The 16,759-nt window shown below is 51.3% G+C and overlaps 1 protein-coding gene across 1 annotated transcript; it reads left to right on the top strand.

The window, feature by feature from the left end:
* The first annotated feature begins 208 nt into the window (after positions 1-208).
* LOC115643237 (transmembrane protease serine 9-like) lies at positions 209-3,491 on the top strand. Its single transcript, XM_030547127.1, is given in 5 exon segments — positions 209-246; positions 1,586-1,646; positions 1,649-1,868; positions 2,248-2,399; positions 3,186-3,491. Coding segments are annotated over 5 exon segments (777 nt in total).
* Positions 3,492-16,759: the final 13,268 nt, after the last annotated feature.

Raw genomic sequence — 16,759 nt, 5'->3', positions numbered from 1 at the left:
GTCAGAAATGGGTGCCTACGTCTCATTTGAATTTCTCTGGTTTCAGCTGGCAGCTGTTGGTTCTTGTTGTGCCTTTTGTGGCTAGATCGAATTAGCCTTGCTCCGTGATATTCAATCTCCCTGTCCTGCTGGGACCCCCCCAGCCAGGAGAACCCAGCAGGGGCCTCCTAGCTGTTTGTCTGCTGGCTGGGGACAGGGCTTCCTCTCCATGGGGATATCAGATGCACCTGCAGAGGCAATGCAGAAGTGAGTGCGCTGCATCAGCCCGGTGTTGGGCTCAGGGCTTTGGTCTTGGCAACTTCCGCTCCAGTCATGTCTCTGGGTGTCTGGACTCAGAGCTTCTGGCCTCCCATGGGGTTAGCCAGTGCTGGAGCACCGTGTTCAGGACTTTCATGCCCCTCCCCACTCCTGCCTGAGCTATGGGTGTCTGAGCTTGGGGGTTCTGCCTTTCATCTGCCATGGGGGCTCAGGGCTTCCCTTGCATTTCCTTCTGGGGCTCAGGGGTCCATTTCTCTGGATGCCCTGAAAATGGTAGGAGCCAAGGTGCTCCCAAGTAGTAGGTAGGAGCTGAGGTGTAGATTGCACAGGATGATATGATACTGCATGTGAGCCCGGGCGAGAGGGAGATGTTTTACTTAGTATTCATTAGGGTCCTTTCCTTTGGAGGTGGAAGCTTTTCCAAACTCACTTGCTGCCTCTGCTTCCCCATTGCAGAACTCCAGTTTTAGGCTGTGCAAGAAGCCAGAGCAGGCATGCGGGTCTCACCCATCGTTTTAATTCAGCTCCCACTGCTTAACTTTGCTCTTCATTCATATCTCCTCAGTTAATATACAGTGAACCAGTGTGAATGTAATCTTACTGATTTCAACAAGAATGCTGGTTATTGAACTTATCTGAGTTTATTCCTAGTTTGTGGTTTTAATTGACTTCTTATACATAGCATAGCTCCTGGTTTAATTATGAAAAGGTGATAGACAGGTAGACACTAGACAGACGGATGTTTTTCTATGGCGATAGATAGACAGAGACATGGTTATGTCTGGGGTTAGATAGACAGAAACACGTCATTAGACAGACACAGGAGAAAGGAAGGATGATCCAGAGGTTATCGAACTTGCCTAAGACTTGAGGGGTCTTAGTTTAAATTTCGCCTCCACTGCAGACTTCCTTTGTGGCCTTGAGCTGGACATTTCTTAATTTTTGATCTCCTGCTCTCTGTCCTGGTGGATTTTTCAAAGAAGAGGATTTTTGCGGAGCGGACATTGCAGCTCAGAAACAGCTGTCTTCGTTCCCCGATTGGTCCCTACCCTGCATCCGCGGCTGCCAGATCTGGCCCACCGTGGCCTGGCCAGCCTGCCAGGTAAGCGGAGCTGAGAGATGCTGATGAGCTTGAGCTGCCCTCCACCTCGAGAGTGAGGCCTCAAGTACCCCCACCAGCACCCTGAAATACTGCCTCATAGTACACACATCCCCCTCCGATACCCCCAACTGTGCCACCCCTCCGATTCCTGCCTCCCCCGGCTGGGTCCTCTTCTGGGGAACTCGAAATATGGTAACCCTAGGGGTGTTGTCCCCTCTCTCTCAGCTCTACCCCTATCACTGCCTATCGCATGAACCTGGGAGAGTACCAGCTCTCCAACCCCCCGCCCCCCCGACTCGGATCCCGTCCCCCATGCGTCGCATTGTCAGGCATTCCGACTACAACCCAAGCATACTCGTCCTCAATGTTGCCCTGGTGCAGCTGACGGAACCTATCAACTTCACGGGCACCATCCGCCCCATCTCCCTGACGGGTTCCTCCACCCAGTTCCCAGCAGGGGAAAAGTGCTGGGTCACTGGCTGGGGCCACATCGGATGGGGGTGTGGAGGTGAGGGGAGCTTGGTGGGGCTAATGGGTGACTGGGGGGCACTGGTATTCAGTCCCTATCCCTGGGGAAGTCTAATGTCTTCAGAATTTGTGAGCCCTTCCCTGGAGCTCTGAACACACAGGGGTGTGTAGCCACAAGAGGGAAACTGCACACACACGCTCACAGTCTTGATCATCTCCAAAAGGGGGCAGCGCTGCCCAGCCCCACAGACATGAAGAATTTCTCGTGTGACTTCTATGCGCATAGTGAGCTGCAGCCCCTAGATGGTGACATTGCTCACATGCTCGGCCGCACTGGTAGAGATTTTTTCCAGCGTGTCCCCCTCCTTTCCCTTTGCCTCAGCCTCCCAGTGGCTCCATCCCCAGCTCTCTCATTCTAGATGTGCTTCTGCCGCCCCGGACACTTCAGCAGCTGCAGGTTTCTCTCTTCGATGTGTCGACCTGCGAAAAGCTCATAGGGAGATGCAAACGTTGGAACCAACCCACAAGGCTGTGCGCTAGGGCCCAAGATGCTCGTAGTGGCCCCTGCAAGGTGAACTACCTGGCTTGGGAGGGCAGCCCTGGGGCTGCTTGAAATTATCTGGCACATTTTTCAAATGTACCCCTTCCTCACCTGTTTCCCCAAAAGGCCCATTCTGGGATGTTTTGCCTAATTGCCTTCTATGAGGAGATAACTGGGTCTGTGGATGAGGGGAAAGCAGTGGATATGTTAGTCCTTGACTTTAGCAAAGCTTTTGACACGGTCTCCCACAGTATTCTTGCTGGCAAGTTAAAGAAGTATGGGCTGGATGAATGGACTATAAGATGGATAGAAAGCTGGCTAGATCGTCGGGCTCAGCGGGTAGTGATCAATGGCTCCATGTCTAGTTGGCAGCCAGTTTCAAGCGGAGTGTCCCAAGGGTCAGTCCTGGGACTGGTTTTGTTCAATATCTTCTTTAATAATCTGGAGGATGGCGTGGACTGCACTCTCAGCAAATCTGCAGATGACACTAAACTGGGAGGAGTGGTAGATACGCTGGAGAGTAGGAAGAGGATACAGAGAGACCTAAACAAATTAGAGGATTGGGCCAAAAGAAACCTGATGAGGTTCAGCAAGGACAAGTGCAGAGTCTTGCACTGAAGACGGAGGAATCCCATGCACTGTTACAGACTAGGGACCGAGTGGCTAAGCAGCAGTTCTGCAGAAAAGGACCTAGGGGTTACAGTGGACGAGAAGCTGGATATGAGTCAACAGCGTGCCCTTGTTGCCAAGAAGACTAACGGCATTTTGGGCTGTATTAGTAGGAGCGTTGCCAGCAGATCAATCTCTTTTCCCTAGGGTGACTCTGGGGGGCCTCTGGTCTGTCCAGAGGGAAACAGCTTCATCTTGGCTGGGATCGTCAGCTGGGGGATTAACTGCACAGCCTTCCCACCCCCCCACCCAGGCGTGTACTCCCGGGTTTCGGTCTATGCCGAGTGGATCCAGGAGGTTACAGGCAGCGCTGGCCCCTCTGCCTTCTCTCCTGCTGTACTCAGCGCCGGTACTACCCCACTGGGGTCCCTCAGCAATGGCTTAGTCTGCTCATGCCTAGCACTGGCTCTGATTGCACCGCTCCTTGCTGGGCTCCTGCTGCCAGCCCTGTGACCTGCCCCCTGGGGCTCCCATCCAGGTCAGTCCGTCCCCAGCACGGATGCTTGCCTGAGCTAACATAGCAGCAGTACACCCCTCCGGGTATGGGTTGTACTTCCTGGGTGCGAGCTGCACGGAGATCGGAGCCGGCAGCCCCTCACCAGCCAGGGTGGTCATAGACTCTCTTGGTACTGGGTATGGGCCCCACGTTGCTGGGGTCTGGGGGACACAGCTGGGAGAGGGTGGTGGATGGCAGCACAGGGGTGCTGTGGGGCTGGGTAGAGCAGTGGGGGGGTTATATCCAGCTCTTCCTGCAGCTCTGTAACACCACCCAGAGGTGACTGGGAAACTGACAGGGACAGGCCCCACAGCCCCTGTGATCCCGCAACTTATGCTTCAAGAATTGTCAATTAATCAGCTTTACAATCTGTGTCTTCTCCTGGCAGCAACCGCAAACTGCTCTACAACAGCAGGTGCCGCCTCCTGCTAGGGCCAATCCTGCCATGGCAACAGCCTCCCACGGGCTCCACAGGTTGATATTAGCTGTGGGAGGGCAGAGCGTAGGGGCTGCCTATCATGTCAGGTGCTGCACAGCACCCCTCACTGAGATCGGGGACCCCATCACCCTGGATACTACACACGCACTCCAACTGATTGACACTGGGGACCCCGTCATGCCAGGCACTGCACAGGTCTCCTTGACTGAGATTGTTGCCCCATCGGGCCAGTCCATTGAGGCAGTCCCAGCCCTTACAAGCTAAGACCCAAGATACCAGCTGGAGACAGACAGACAGACAGACAGACAGACAGGGAAGCACCAGGGACCAATGAGGTAGATGCTTTGTTCTTTGCCCATTGCCACCCCCTGCCCTGGGAGAGGTTCCCTGCTGGTCACTCAGCAGGCAACAGTGTGAGGGTCTCAGCTATAGGTGTCAATTCTTGGGTGCTCTGGGGCTGGAGCACTCCCAGGGAAAAAATGGTGGGTGCTGGACACTCACTGGCAGCCCCCCATCAGCTGCATTCCTCCCCGCCAGTGCCTCCCACACACTAGCAAGCCCCAACAATCAGGGCCTCCCCTTCCCTTCCAGTGCCTCCCCTCCATTGTGATCAGCTGTTTTGAGGCAAGCAGGAGGTGCTGGGGGGAGGGGGGAGGAAGCAATGGGCTTAAACTGCAGCAAGGGAGGTTTAGGTTGGACATTAGGAAAAAGTTCCTAACTGTCAGAGTGGTTAAACACTGGAATAAATTGCCTAGGGAGGTTGTGGAATCTCCATCTCTGGAGATATTTAAGAGTAGGTTAGATAAATGTCTATCCAGGATGGTCTAGACAGTATTTGGTCCTGCTATGAGGGCAGGGGACTGGACTTGATGACCTCTCGAGGTCCCTCCAGTCCTAGAATCTATGAATCTAAGGGCATGGTACACTCGGGGAAGGGGATGAAATTGGGTGAAGAGGTGGGGTAGGGAAGGGGTGGAGTGAGGGCAGGGTTTGGGGCAGAGCCAGGGGTTGAGCACCCCCTAGCATCTTGGAAAGTCAGCGCCTCTGGTCTCAGTACACCAGGCCCCATGTGCTTTAATCCTTTTGCTGAACAGAGCCCAGGCACGGCCCCTGGCCAGGTCCCCAAGGGCCCCTTTGTGCGAGTTTGGAGTTTGAGCATTTAAACAAATGTATTGATTTCAATGTTCACAGCTGTGGGAAATGATGAGGTGGGTCTGACAATGGGGGGGGTGGTCAGACAATAATTATTTAATTACATTGAAATGAATTGAAAGCGAAAGCTTGTTCAAAAATACAAAGCCAACAGTCTTAAAACAAAGTTTAAGAGGTTGTGGAGCTGCCTTTTTCTCACTGCGGCTGTCTGCACATTTCAACCATTACTGATGGAAAAGTGTGTATGTGTGTGTGTGCGCGCGCGAGCGCGCAGGGAAGTCTGACTTTTCGGATATGACCCGGGTGGCATCCGAGAGATCACAGAATGGGGAATACAGCAAAGAGCAGGCCTGGCTCCTCGCTCCAATTTCTCCTGCAAAGGGAAACAGCTCAGAAGTCAGAGAAACCACCCGGGGCCCAAAATGGGGAAACGGGTGTAAACACTCTGCTGTGCATTCAACTGCAAATCTCTGGTCCTCGCGGTGGAGGGGAGGAGAGACAAGGGCCCTGTGTCAGAAGTGCAGGGGGCTTCTCAGCAGAGAGCCACAGGGTCAGGGGGATCCCCAGGGTCAGCCAGTCCCAGCCCCTGCCGAGATGCAGGATTTGTTGTGTCTGAACCACCAAGGACAGATGGTTTCTCAGCCTCTTTCTGAAACCGCCCAGTGAAGGAGCTTCCAGCCCCTCACCCCAAGGCCTCCTGGGAGTGGGGCCTCCATTGTCCTGCTGTTCTTATCCAGCCTGGGGCTGACTCAGATCACCTCTCATCTCCGAGCTGTCTGGCCCCAGGGCTCACGTGGGTCTGGCCCGAGGGGGAGGGACTGGGCTCCCAGCTGGCCTGGCTGCTGGTGCTGGTGCCTGTTCCAAGATGTTGCCGGCAGATAACTGCCTGAGGCCAAGCAACAGTGGGGGGGTCCATCGCCTGGTGTGCCGCGCCAATAAACACACCAGGGTGGAGAAGCAAACCAAGTTTATTTGAGATCTCAAAGCGGTGCAGGGAGATTGACTCAAATCAAGCACACCTAAAACAAGCAGTCTGTTCCTTTATATCCATGAGAACTTTTCTCACTGACTAGCAATCCCCCGTTTCCCCTCCCTCCTCCTCCTTCCTCCCCCTGTAGCAATTACGTAAGCGCAGGTGCATTAAGTAATCTTGGCCGCGGCAGCTCGTTAGTAAGTTTTCCTTCTGCAAGTTATCTTGTCCTTCTGCTAAAGGTGCACAGGCCTCATTATTTCTGCTTTAGACCAGTTAGAACTGTTGCAACTGATAACGGCTGTTACACCTGGCCTTTTAGGTCGATTAAAGTTCAAACATGGAGGGACTCTTGTCTGCTGAGGCCTAAAACCAGGAAGGCTCCATACTCTTGTGGCCTTCCACCCTCCTGAGTTACGTAGGGTTATGCATAGTGACACCAACAAAGATAAGGGGGGACTAGAGCAGCCTCCCACCGAGAAAGAGTCATAGACATCTGTGGGGGGGATAGCCAGGAGGGGGCAAATCTGCCCCAGGGGGAGGAATCGACTGGAGAGGGAGATCCTGCCCCCCCGGGGGATGGTAGTTTCCCCTCCCCCCCATGACTTGCCCCAGAGCTCTCTCTGTCTCCCTGGCATTTTCTCTGGCAGAACTGAAAGTAAAACCTCCGCTGGTTTCTGTTTCCTCCTGCCCCACAGCCAGGTGCTGCTCCGCAGGAGATCGGCTCCCAGGAGTGGGAGGGATGTAGCCAGAGAGGAGGCTGTTAATAGCCACTGCACGGGGGGGCGGGGCTGGGAGCCAGGACTCCTGGGTTCTCTCCCCAGCTCTGGGAGGGGAGTGGGGGCTGGTGGGTCAGAGAAGGGGGGCTGGGAGCCAGGACTCCTGGGTTCTGTCCCAGGCTCTGGGAGGGGAGCGTGGATTAGAGTAGGGAGCTGGGTGTTAGGACTCTTGGGTTCTGTCCCTAACTTTGGGAGGGGAGTGGGGTCTAGCATGGGGGTGTCCAAGAGCCCCCTGGTGCTTTTTCTTTTGTAAAATTGACCATCAAAACATTTTGCAATCTGTGGGATTTCTTTCCTCCTGCCAAAACAGCTCACAGCTGAAAAAAAAGTGTCACTTGAAATCTTTCTTCCGGCCTTGTGCTGAGGAAGGAGCTTTCTGCTGCCATCTTGTGATGGGAGTGAAGCGCCAGCAGGTGATGAGTCCAGGAATCAGCTGGTTATGCCAGAGACACTGGAAAAGGACACTCTGAAAAGGTTCATGCCAGGATCTTAAAATCACTGGACACTTCAGGGTTGCAAAAACCTTAGCCAAGCAAATGGTGAATTTCTGCTCAGTGGATGTAGAAATCGGAGGCAGGAAACATGATGCTGCTTGTGAAAAAGAGCTCCCCTAAGACAGGCAGCGCCAGGACGCGGCGGTAATTTGTTGGGGGCACTGATGGGGCCCGTTGCTGCTGACATGGTTGAGACTTTGCTGGAGACAGAATCTAGAAGCAAATGTTCGCTGGTCGCTATGGACTACTTCACAAACTGGCCCCTAAGAAATCCAGAGGCTGGAACAGTCACCCGGGTCCCAGGGAATGAATCCTTCACCAGGTCTGAGCTCCCGGGTAAGTTACGCACAGATCATGGGTGAAGCTTTGAATCCAAAGTGTTTCAACAGGATGGGGAGATTCTAGGGATCCACTATCAGGGTCAATCTACTCTCAGGGTCGTTTGGATCAGGCTTCCCAGGGAGGTTGTGGGATCCCCATCACTGGAGGCTTTTAAGAGCAAGTTGGATGAACCCCTGCCAGGGCTCATCCAGATTTATATGGTCCTGCTTCTGCACAAGAGGCTGGACTAGGTGACCTCTTGTGGTCCCTTCCAGCCCCACAGCTCTCTGGTTCCCTGTAAGGTCATGTGGGGAAACTTAGAAGCGGGGCCTGCTCGGGTCCCACAATCCTAGGGGAAGGAAGGATGAGAGCCCAAAGCTGGATAAACCTTGGGTGGGAGAGAACCCTCCACAGCATTGAGCTGAGTAATTAAAATGGTGTGTAGGACAGAGTGGGGTCCCAGGACTAATCCCAAAGCCACCCAAGGGACCATCTGAGGGCTGTCATAAACAGATAGCTAAGGGTTAATGTCTCTTTCACCTGAAACACCTGACCAGAGAACCAATCAGGAAACCGGATTTTTTCAACTTTGGGTGGAGGGAATTGTGTGTCGGAGTCTTTTGTTTCTGTCTGCCTGCTTTCTCTGAGCTTTGGAGAAGTAGTTCTGTTTTCTAATCTTTTGTTTCTAAGTGTAAGGACCAAGAGATCAGATAGTAAGTTATATGGTTTCTTTTCTTTGGTATTTGCATGAATATAAGTGCTGGAGTGCTTTGATTTGTATTCTTGTTGAATAAGGCTGTTTATTCAATATTCTTTTAAGAAATTGCCCTGTATTGTGTCATCTGTATACAGAGAGACTATTTGTATTTTTTCTTTCTTTTTATATAAAGCTTTCTTTTAAGACCTGTTGAAGTTTTTCTTTACTTCAGGAAAATTGAGTCTGTACTCACCAGGGAATTGGTGGGAGGAAGAAATCAAGGGAGATCTGTGTGTTGGATTGCTAGCCTGACTTGGCATTCCCTCTGGGGAAATAGGAAAGTACTTTTTGTTTCCAGGATTGGAAACGGAGAGGGCAAGTTACTCTGTTTGGATTCACAGAGCTTGTGTCTGTGTATCTCTCCAGGAGCATCTGGAGGGGGGGAAGGGAAAAAGGATTATTTCCCTTTGTTGTGAATCTCAAGGGATTTGGGTCTTGGGGTCCCCAGGAAAGGTTTTTCGGGGGGACCAGAGTGCCCCAAAACACTCTAATTTTTTGGGTGGAGGCAGCAAGTACCAGGTCCAAGCTGGTAACTAAGCTTGGAGGTTTTCATGCTAACCCCCATATTTTGGACGCTAAGGTCCAAATCTGGGACTAAGGTTATGATATGGTGTAGCAGTGGTGGGATCTAGACAGAATCCAGAAGCCAGTAGGAATATTATATTTTTCTTTTCTCTGCTAAGGGCTTTTTAGCAGAGAGAAACAGTTTGGTTTTAAAAGGGAACCAGAGAGAATTTTTTTTTCTGCTCTCTCTAGCAGTTTGTGGTTTGCATGTTAAGCGAGAAGCCATTAAGAGACTGTTGAGGGTCTTTTGTCATGCAATAGCCCTCCCATTAGGAGGCAAGTACCAGCACTTATATGCATGCAAATAAAGTGGTTTTTCAGGTTTACTTAACATTGAAGATTAGCTAAAGGCACTGTTGCTAGGCAGACTTCAGGAGGCAACAGAGCCTGCAGTTCAAAAGAGAAACACCGGAGGGCACCCCAACACAAGAAAACAGGAACCATGTCTACCAGGACAAAAATGGAGGCCGAAGACCAATTCAAAGAAGCTGAACACAGGCGAGAGATGGAAAAACACAAACAGGAACTAGAAATAAAACAAAAAGAGATGGAGATAAAAGAAAAGGAAGAAAACATGAAACTGGCAGCCTTCCAAAGAGAACAGGCAGCCCAAGAGGCAGCACACAAAAGAAAACTAGCAGAAGATGAGTTGGCCCACCACCGAGAAATGGAAAAACAACAAAAAGAGAATGAAGAGAAGGAAAAACAGAGAAAACATGAACTGGACTTGGCAAAAGCTGGGCTGCATGTGCCAGCCAACCCTAACAACCCGGCGCCAATTATTGCTCCACAGCACAGGAAATTTCCCACCTACAAGGCAGGTGATGACACCGAGGCCTTCTTGGAAAATTTTGAAAGAGCCTGTCTTGGGTACAGCATCCCCGAAGACCAGTACATGGTAGAATTAAGGCCACACCTCAGTGGACCTTTAGCAGAGGTGGCAGCTGAAATGCCTAAGCTGCAAATGAATGACTATAAACTTTTTCAAACCAAGGCCAGATACAGGATGGGGATAACCCCAGATCATGCCCGTCGGCGTTAAAGAACCCAAAAGTGGAAACCAGAGGTGTCATTTCCCAAACACGCCTACTACATTGCAAAAAACTATGAGGCCTGGTTAACAGGAAACAACATTCAAACCTTGGAAGAACTGAACCTCCTCATACAAATGGAGCAGTTCTTGGATGGTGTTCCTGAAGACATCTCACGGTACATACAAGATAGAAATCCCAAAGATATCGCTGAGGCGGGGGAGATTGGAGCCAAATGGATGGAACTGGCAGAAAGCAAGAAAGCTACTGTCAAGGGGAACGAGTACCACAGGGGGCACACAGACCATAAACCCTACAACCGAGGACAGCCAAAGACCCCACATACCACCCAAGTAAAGCCACAGATACCCTACCCTTCAACCTCACCAGTCTCCAGTAACTCACCTCGGCCCAGTGACCCATCAGATGGAAGATGCTTTAAGTGTAATGAACCGGGACATATCAAGGCCAACTGTCCCAAGAACACCATGCGAGTGCAATTCATTACACCACCATCACACCAAAGATCCCCAGGCCCGGATGCCTCTCAAATACCCTTGGAGCGAAGGGAAAATTTGAGAGTGGGCGGAAAGAAGGTTACTGCGTGGAGAGACACGGGGGCACAAGTGTCAGCTATCCACCAATCCTTCGTTGACCCCAAATTCATCAACCCAAAGGCCAAAGTGACAATTTACCCCTTCATGTCACAAGCTGTAGACTTGCCTACAGCTCAACTGCCTGTCCAGTACAAAGGCTGGTCAGGAATGTGGACTTTTGCAGTCTATGACAATTATCCTATCCCCATGCTACTGGGGGAAGACTTGGCCAACCAGGTGAGGCGGGCCAAGAGAGTGGGAATGGTTACACGTAGCCAAACCAGGCAAGCTTCCAGACCCATTCCTGTTCCTGAGCCGTCCACAGAGGCCCCGTCTGTGTTACCAGAGACCCAGACAGAGGTAGTGGACCCGGATTCCATGCCTACCACTGAAACAGCCACAGCATCTCCAGTCCCAGGCCCGGAACTGGAACAGCAACCAGCACCAGCAAGTGCAACCACATCTTCAAACTCAACGCCAGAGGGCGCCAGCGAGCCAGAACTGGCAGAAGCAACAGACAGCCATACCCAAAAGGCTCAGCCAGAGCCTGAAATACCCTCAGGTACACCAGCGGAGAGCGGTTCACCAGCAACGGAAACAACCCCATCACCTACATCGCTTCCAGAGGGACCAAGCCCAAGTCCACAGTCTGAGGAAGAACTGGTGACCCCAGCCTCAAGGGAACAGTTCCAGGCTGAGCAGGAAGCAGATGACAGCCTTCAGAAAGCGTGGGCGGCGGCACGGAGCACCCCACCGCCTCTCAGCTCTTCTAATCGATCCCGGTTTGTTATAGACCAAGGACTTTTATACAAGGAAATTCTTTCTGGTGGACACCGGGAAGAATGGCAGCGGCAAAAACAGTTGGTGGTTCCAACTAAGTACCGGGGGAAGCTCTTAAGCTTAGCCCATGATCATCCCAGTGGCCATGCTGGGGTGAACCGAACCAAGGACCGGTTGGGGAAGTCCTTCCACTGGGAGGGGATGGGCAAGGATGTTGCCAAGTATGTCCGGTCTTGTGAGGTATGCCAAAGAGTGGGTAAGCCTCAAGACCAGGTCAAGGCCCCTCTCCAGCCACTCCCCATAATTGAGGTCCCATTTCAGCGAGTAGCTGTGGATATTCTGGGCCCTTTCCCAAAAAAGATGCCCAGAGGAAAGCAGTACGTACTGACTTTAGTGGACTTTGCTACCCGATGGCCAGAAGCAGTAGCTCTAGGCAACACCAGGGCTAACACTGTGTGCCTGGCCCTAACAGACATCTTTGCCAGGGTAGGTTGGCCCTCTGACATCCTTACAGATTCAGGGTCTAATTTCCTGGCAGGGACCATGGAAAAACTGTGGGAAACTCATGGGGTGAATCACTTGGTTGCCACCCCGTACCACCATCAAACCAATGGCCTGGTGGAAAGGTTCAATGGAACTTTGGGGGCCATGATACGAAAATTCATCAACGAATTCTCCACTAATTGGGACCTAGTATTGCAGCAGTTGCTGTTTGCCTACAGGGCTGTACCACATCCCAGTTTAGGGTTTTCACCATTTGAACTTGTGTATGGTCACGAGGTTAAGGGGCCATTACAGTTGGTGAAGCAGCAATGGGAGGGGTTTACGCCTTCTCCAGGAACTAACATTCTGGACTTTGTAAGCAACCTACAAAGCACCCTCCAACACTCTTTAGCCCTTGCTAGAGAGAACCTAAAGAATGCTCAGGAAGAGCAAAAGGCCTGGTATGACAGACATGCCAGAGAACGTTCCTTCAAGGTAGGAGACCAGGTTATGGTCTTGAAGGCGCAACAGGCCCATAAGATGGAAGCATCATGGGAAGGGCCATTCACGGTCCAAGAGCGCCTGGGAGCTGTGAACTACCTCATAGCATTTCCCAATTCCTCACTAAAGCCTAAAGTGTACCATGTTAATTCTCTCAAGCCTTTCTATTCCAGAGACTTACAGGTTTGTCAGTTTACAGTCCAGGGAGATGATGCTGAGTGGCCTGACGGTGTCTACTACGACGGGAAAAAAGACGGTGGCGTGGAAGAGGTGAACCTCTCAACCACCCTGGAACGTCTGCAGCGGCAACAAATTAAGGAGCTGTGCACTAGCTTCGCCCCATTGTTCTCAGCCACCCCAGGACGGACTGAACGGGCATACCACTCCATTGATACAGGTAATGCTCACCCAATCAGAACCCCACCCTACCGAGTGTCTCCTCATGCCCAAGCTGCTATAGAACGGGAGATCCAGAACATGCTACAGATGGGTATAATCCGCCCATCTACCAGTGCATGGGCATCTCCAGTGGTTCTGGTACCCAAACCAGATGGGGAAATACGCTTTTGCGTGGACTACCATAAGCTAAATGCGGTAACTCGTCCGGACAACTATCCAATGCCACGCACTGATGAGCTATTGGAGAAGTTGGGACGTGCCCAGTTCATCTCTACAATAGACTTAACCAAAGGGTACTGGCAAGTACCGCTAGATGAACCTGCCAAGGAGAGGTCAGCATTCGTCACCCATGCGGGGGTGTATGAATTCAATGTCCTTCCTTTCGGCCTTCGAAATGCACCCGCCACCTTCCAGAGGCTGGTAGATGGTCTACTAGCTGGACTGGGAGAATTTGCAGTTGCCTACCTCGATGATGTGGCCATTTTTTCAGACTCCTGGCCCGAACACCTACTCCACCTGGAAAAGGTCTTTGAGCGCATCAGGCAGGCAGGACTAACTGTTAAGGCCAAAAAGTGTCAAATAGGCCAAAACAGAGTGACTTACCTGGGGCACCAGGTGGGTCGAGGAACCATAAACCCCCTACAGGCCAAGGTGGATGCTATCCAAAAGTGGCCTGTCCCAAGGTCAAAGAAACAGGTCCAATCCTTCTTAGGCTTGGCCGGATACTACAGGCGATTTGTACCACACTACAGCCAAATCGCTGCCCCATTGACCGACCTGACCAAAAAGACCCAGCCAAATGCCGTTAAGTGGACTGATGAGTGTCAAAAAGCCTTTACCCAGCTTAAGGCAACGCTCATGTCTGACCCTGTGCTCAGGGCCCCGGACTTTGACAAGCCATTCCTAGTAACCACGGATGCATCTGAGCGTGGTATAGGAGCAGTGCTCATGCAGGAAGCAACAGATCACAACTTCCATCCTGTCGTGTTCCTCAGCAAGAAACTGTCTGAGAGGGAAAGTCACTGGTCAGTCAGTGAAAAGGAATGCTATGCCATTGTGTACGCCCTGGAAAAGCTACGCCCATATGTTTGGGGACGGCGGTTCCAACTACAAACTGACCATGCTGCACTAAAGTGGCTTCATACTGCCAAGGGGAACAACAAGAAACTTCTTCGATGGAGTTTAGCTCTCCAAGATTTTGATTTTGAAATTCAACACATCACAGGAGCTTCTAACAAAGTTGCTGATGCACTCTCCCGTGAGAGTTTCCCAGAATCCAGTAGTTAAAAAGTGTTCTTAAAATGTAAAAGTCTGTTAGTTATATACTTAGTGGTATATGTAAAGGTGCATGTGTTGTATTACCCTGGTTATTTTCAAGTTCTAGAAGGAAATTGCCGCCAGTGAGCTTCCCCACTGTCTGCAATTTGGGGGGCGTGTCATAAACAGATAGCTAAGGGTTAATGTCTCTTTCACCTGAAACACCTGACCAGAGAACCAATCAGGAAACCGGATTTTTTCAACTTTGGGTGGAGGGAATTGTGTGTCGGAGTCTTTTGTTTCTGTCTGCCTGCTTTCTCTGAGCTTTGGAGAAGTAGTTCTGTTTTCTAATCTTTTGTTTCTAAGTGTAAGGACCAAGAGATCAGATAGTAAGTTATATGGTTTCTTTTCTTTGGTATTTGCATGAATATAAGTGCTGGAGTGCTTTGATTTGTATTCTTGTTGAATAAGGCTGTTTATTCAATATTCTTTTAAGAAATTGCCCTGTATTGTGTCATCTGTATACAGAGAGACTATTTGTATTTTTTCTTTCTTTTTATATAAGTCTTTCTTTTAAGACCTGTTGAAGTTTTTCTTTACTTCAGGAAAATTGAGTCTGTACTCACCAGGGAATTGGTGGGAGGAAGAAATCAAGGGAGATCTGTGTGTTGGATTGCTAGCCTGACTTGGCATTCCCTCTGGGGAAATAGGAAAGTACTTTTTGTTTCCAGGATTGGAAACGGAGAGGGCAAGTTACTCTGTTTGGATTCACAGAGCTTGTGTCTGTGTATCTCTCCAGGAGCATCTGGAGGGGGGGAAGGGAAAAAGGATTATTTCCCTTTGTTGTGAATCTCAAGGGATTTGGGTCTTGGGGTCCCCAGGAAAGGTTTTTCGGGGGGACCAGAGTGCCCCAAAACACTCTAATTTTTTGGGTGGTGGCAGCAAGTACCAGGTCCAAGCTGGTAACTAAGCTTGGAGGTTTTCATGCTAACCCCCATATTTTGGACGCTAAGGTCCAAATCTGGGACTAAGGTTATGATAAGGGCACATCAGGGGATGGGGCAGGATTTCAGCTTGGCAGCCCCCAAATCTGAAAATGTAGCTGTGGAAGCTGAGGCTGGAAGGGTTGTGACACTGATGAGTCCCCCATTGGAACAGATGGGGTAGGGATAGTCTGAGGCTGCAGCTCTCGCAGACACAACTGGTGTTCCTCAGGGGCCCATTGAATCCAGACGGGAACCCAGGAGCAGAGTTTGATGCAAAAACATTTTATTTTTGACCACAGGTGATGGGGGTGCAGTGTCCATATATGCAGTCACACACAGGGACCACTTTGGAGCTGTAGGAGGGGCTACCTATAAACCTTGCCCCACCTAGACCGGCTATCTCCCAGCGAGCCAATCCCAAACATTCCTGGTCTGCATGCCCCAACGCTGCCCCCTAGAGGTGCTTGCAGCAGTACCCCTTCTCTCCAAGTGGTTAGTTCTGGCTCTCTGCAGACTCAGGCAGCATCGCTGCACCAGTTACACTTGTGCCTGTTCACCCTCTCTGTGAAATCAGCCCAGGATCTCTGGAGATGCATCAAGTGTTGCTGTTTGGGTCACCTTCTGGGAAGTTCACACCTCTCCAAGCAATCAGCTCAGGTTCTCTGCAGACTCAGGCAGTGTTGATCTCAGTCACACTCAGGGCAGCCCTCCCTTCTCATTGCAACAGGGTCAGGCTCTCTGAAGACTCAGGCATTGCTGATAGGTCTCAGATCCTATCCCATCTCCACCTCACACTGCCCCCAGACAGTGGAGGGTTTCAGTGCTGGGTGAACGGAGGAGGGAGAGATGGGGGGGCGTCCCAATGGAAGGGGGGGTCACAGTGACATCAGGAGAGTGGTGAAGAGAAGCTTGTAGGTGCTGAAGGAGGATCTGGCATCATTTACTCCAGAGATGCTGTTCTCCATGGATGTGGCTTGACCCCCGGACACCACGTGCCCCCATATCCATTCACCGTAGGCCACTGTCTGGACATAGACACTGAGACGATTGGGCTGGCCACAGTCATCCCCACAACTCGTAACTCCCACCAGGAACCAGGTCCCATTGTGGTCACAGACCAGCAGCCCCCCAGAGTCATCCTGGAGGAGCAGAGAAATTGGGATTAGTGAGGGCCTTCCCCCCATGCGCATCCTGAAGCATCCACAATCCAGCCCTCAGGGCTGTAGGCCTTGGGGCCACCCTATGGCCCCCCTCCCTTATATTTTGTCCAAACCAACATGAGAAGTGAAAGGAACATGGTGTGCTTTTCCCACGCCCTTTCTCTGAAGGATGCATTGGTGGCAGTGGTGGTGTCCCTGCTATGTTCACAAGTTCTGGGGTGGCTGTGTTCTTCCTCTCCTGCCTTACACAGAGACCAGTGGCAGGGATCCCCAGAGCAGTGGGGCTGGGAGTTAACACCCTCCATATTGATGCATCGAGTATTTACCCATCTCAGAGTGACTGGCTCAGGCTCTCTGCAGACTCAGGCAGGCCTCAGTTACTCTCTAGCCACATTGTCCCTCTTTTATACCCAACCACAAAGGTTCTACTATTCCTTTAACCACAAATAAAAGCTGGGGCTCTGCCCTAATCACAGGACTCCAGAAGCTAGGGCCTAGGCATGGCGCTGTGACTCCACATGACTCTAAAAGTCAGAGGTGCTCCTGCCTGCTTGAC

Source organism: Gopherus evgoodei, unplaced genomic scaffold (genome assembly GCF_007399415.2).
Source record: "Gopherus evgoodei ecotype Sinaloan lineage unplaced genomic scaffold, rGopEvg1_v1.p scaffold_53_arrow_ctg1, whole genome shotgun sequence".
Classification (NCBI taxonomy): Eukaryota; Metazoa; Chordata; order Testudines; family Testudinidae; genus Gopherus; species Gopherus evgoodei.
This window is presented reverse-complemented; position numbering and strand designations above follow the sequence as displayed.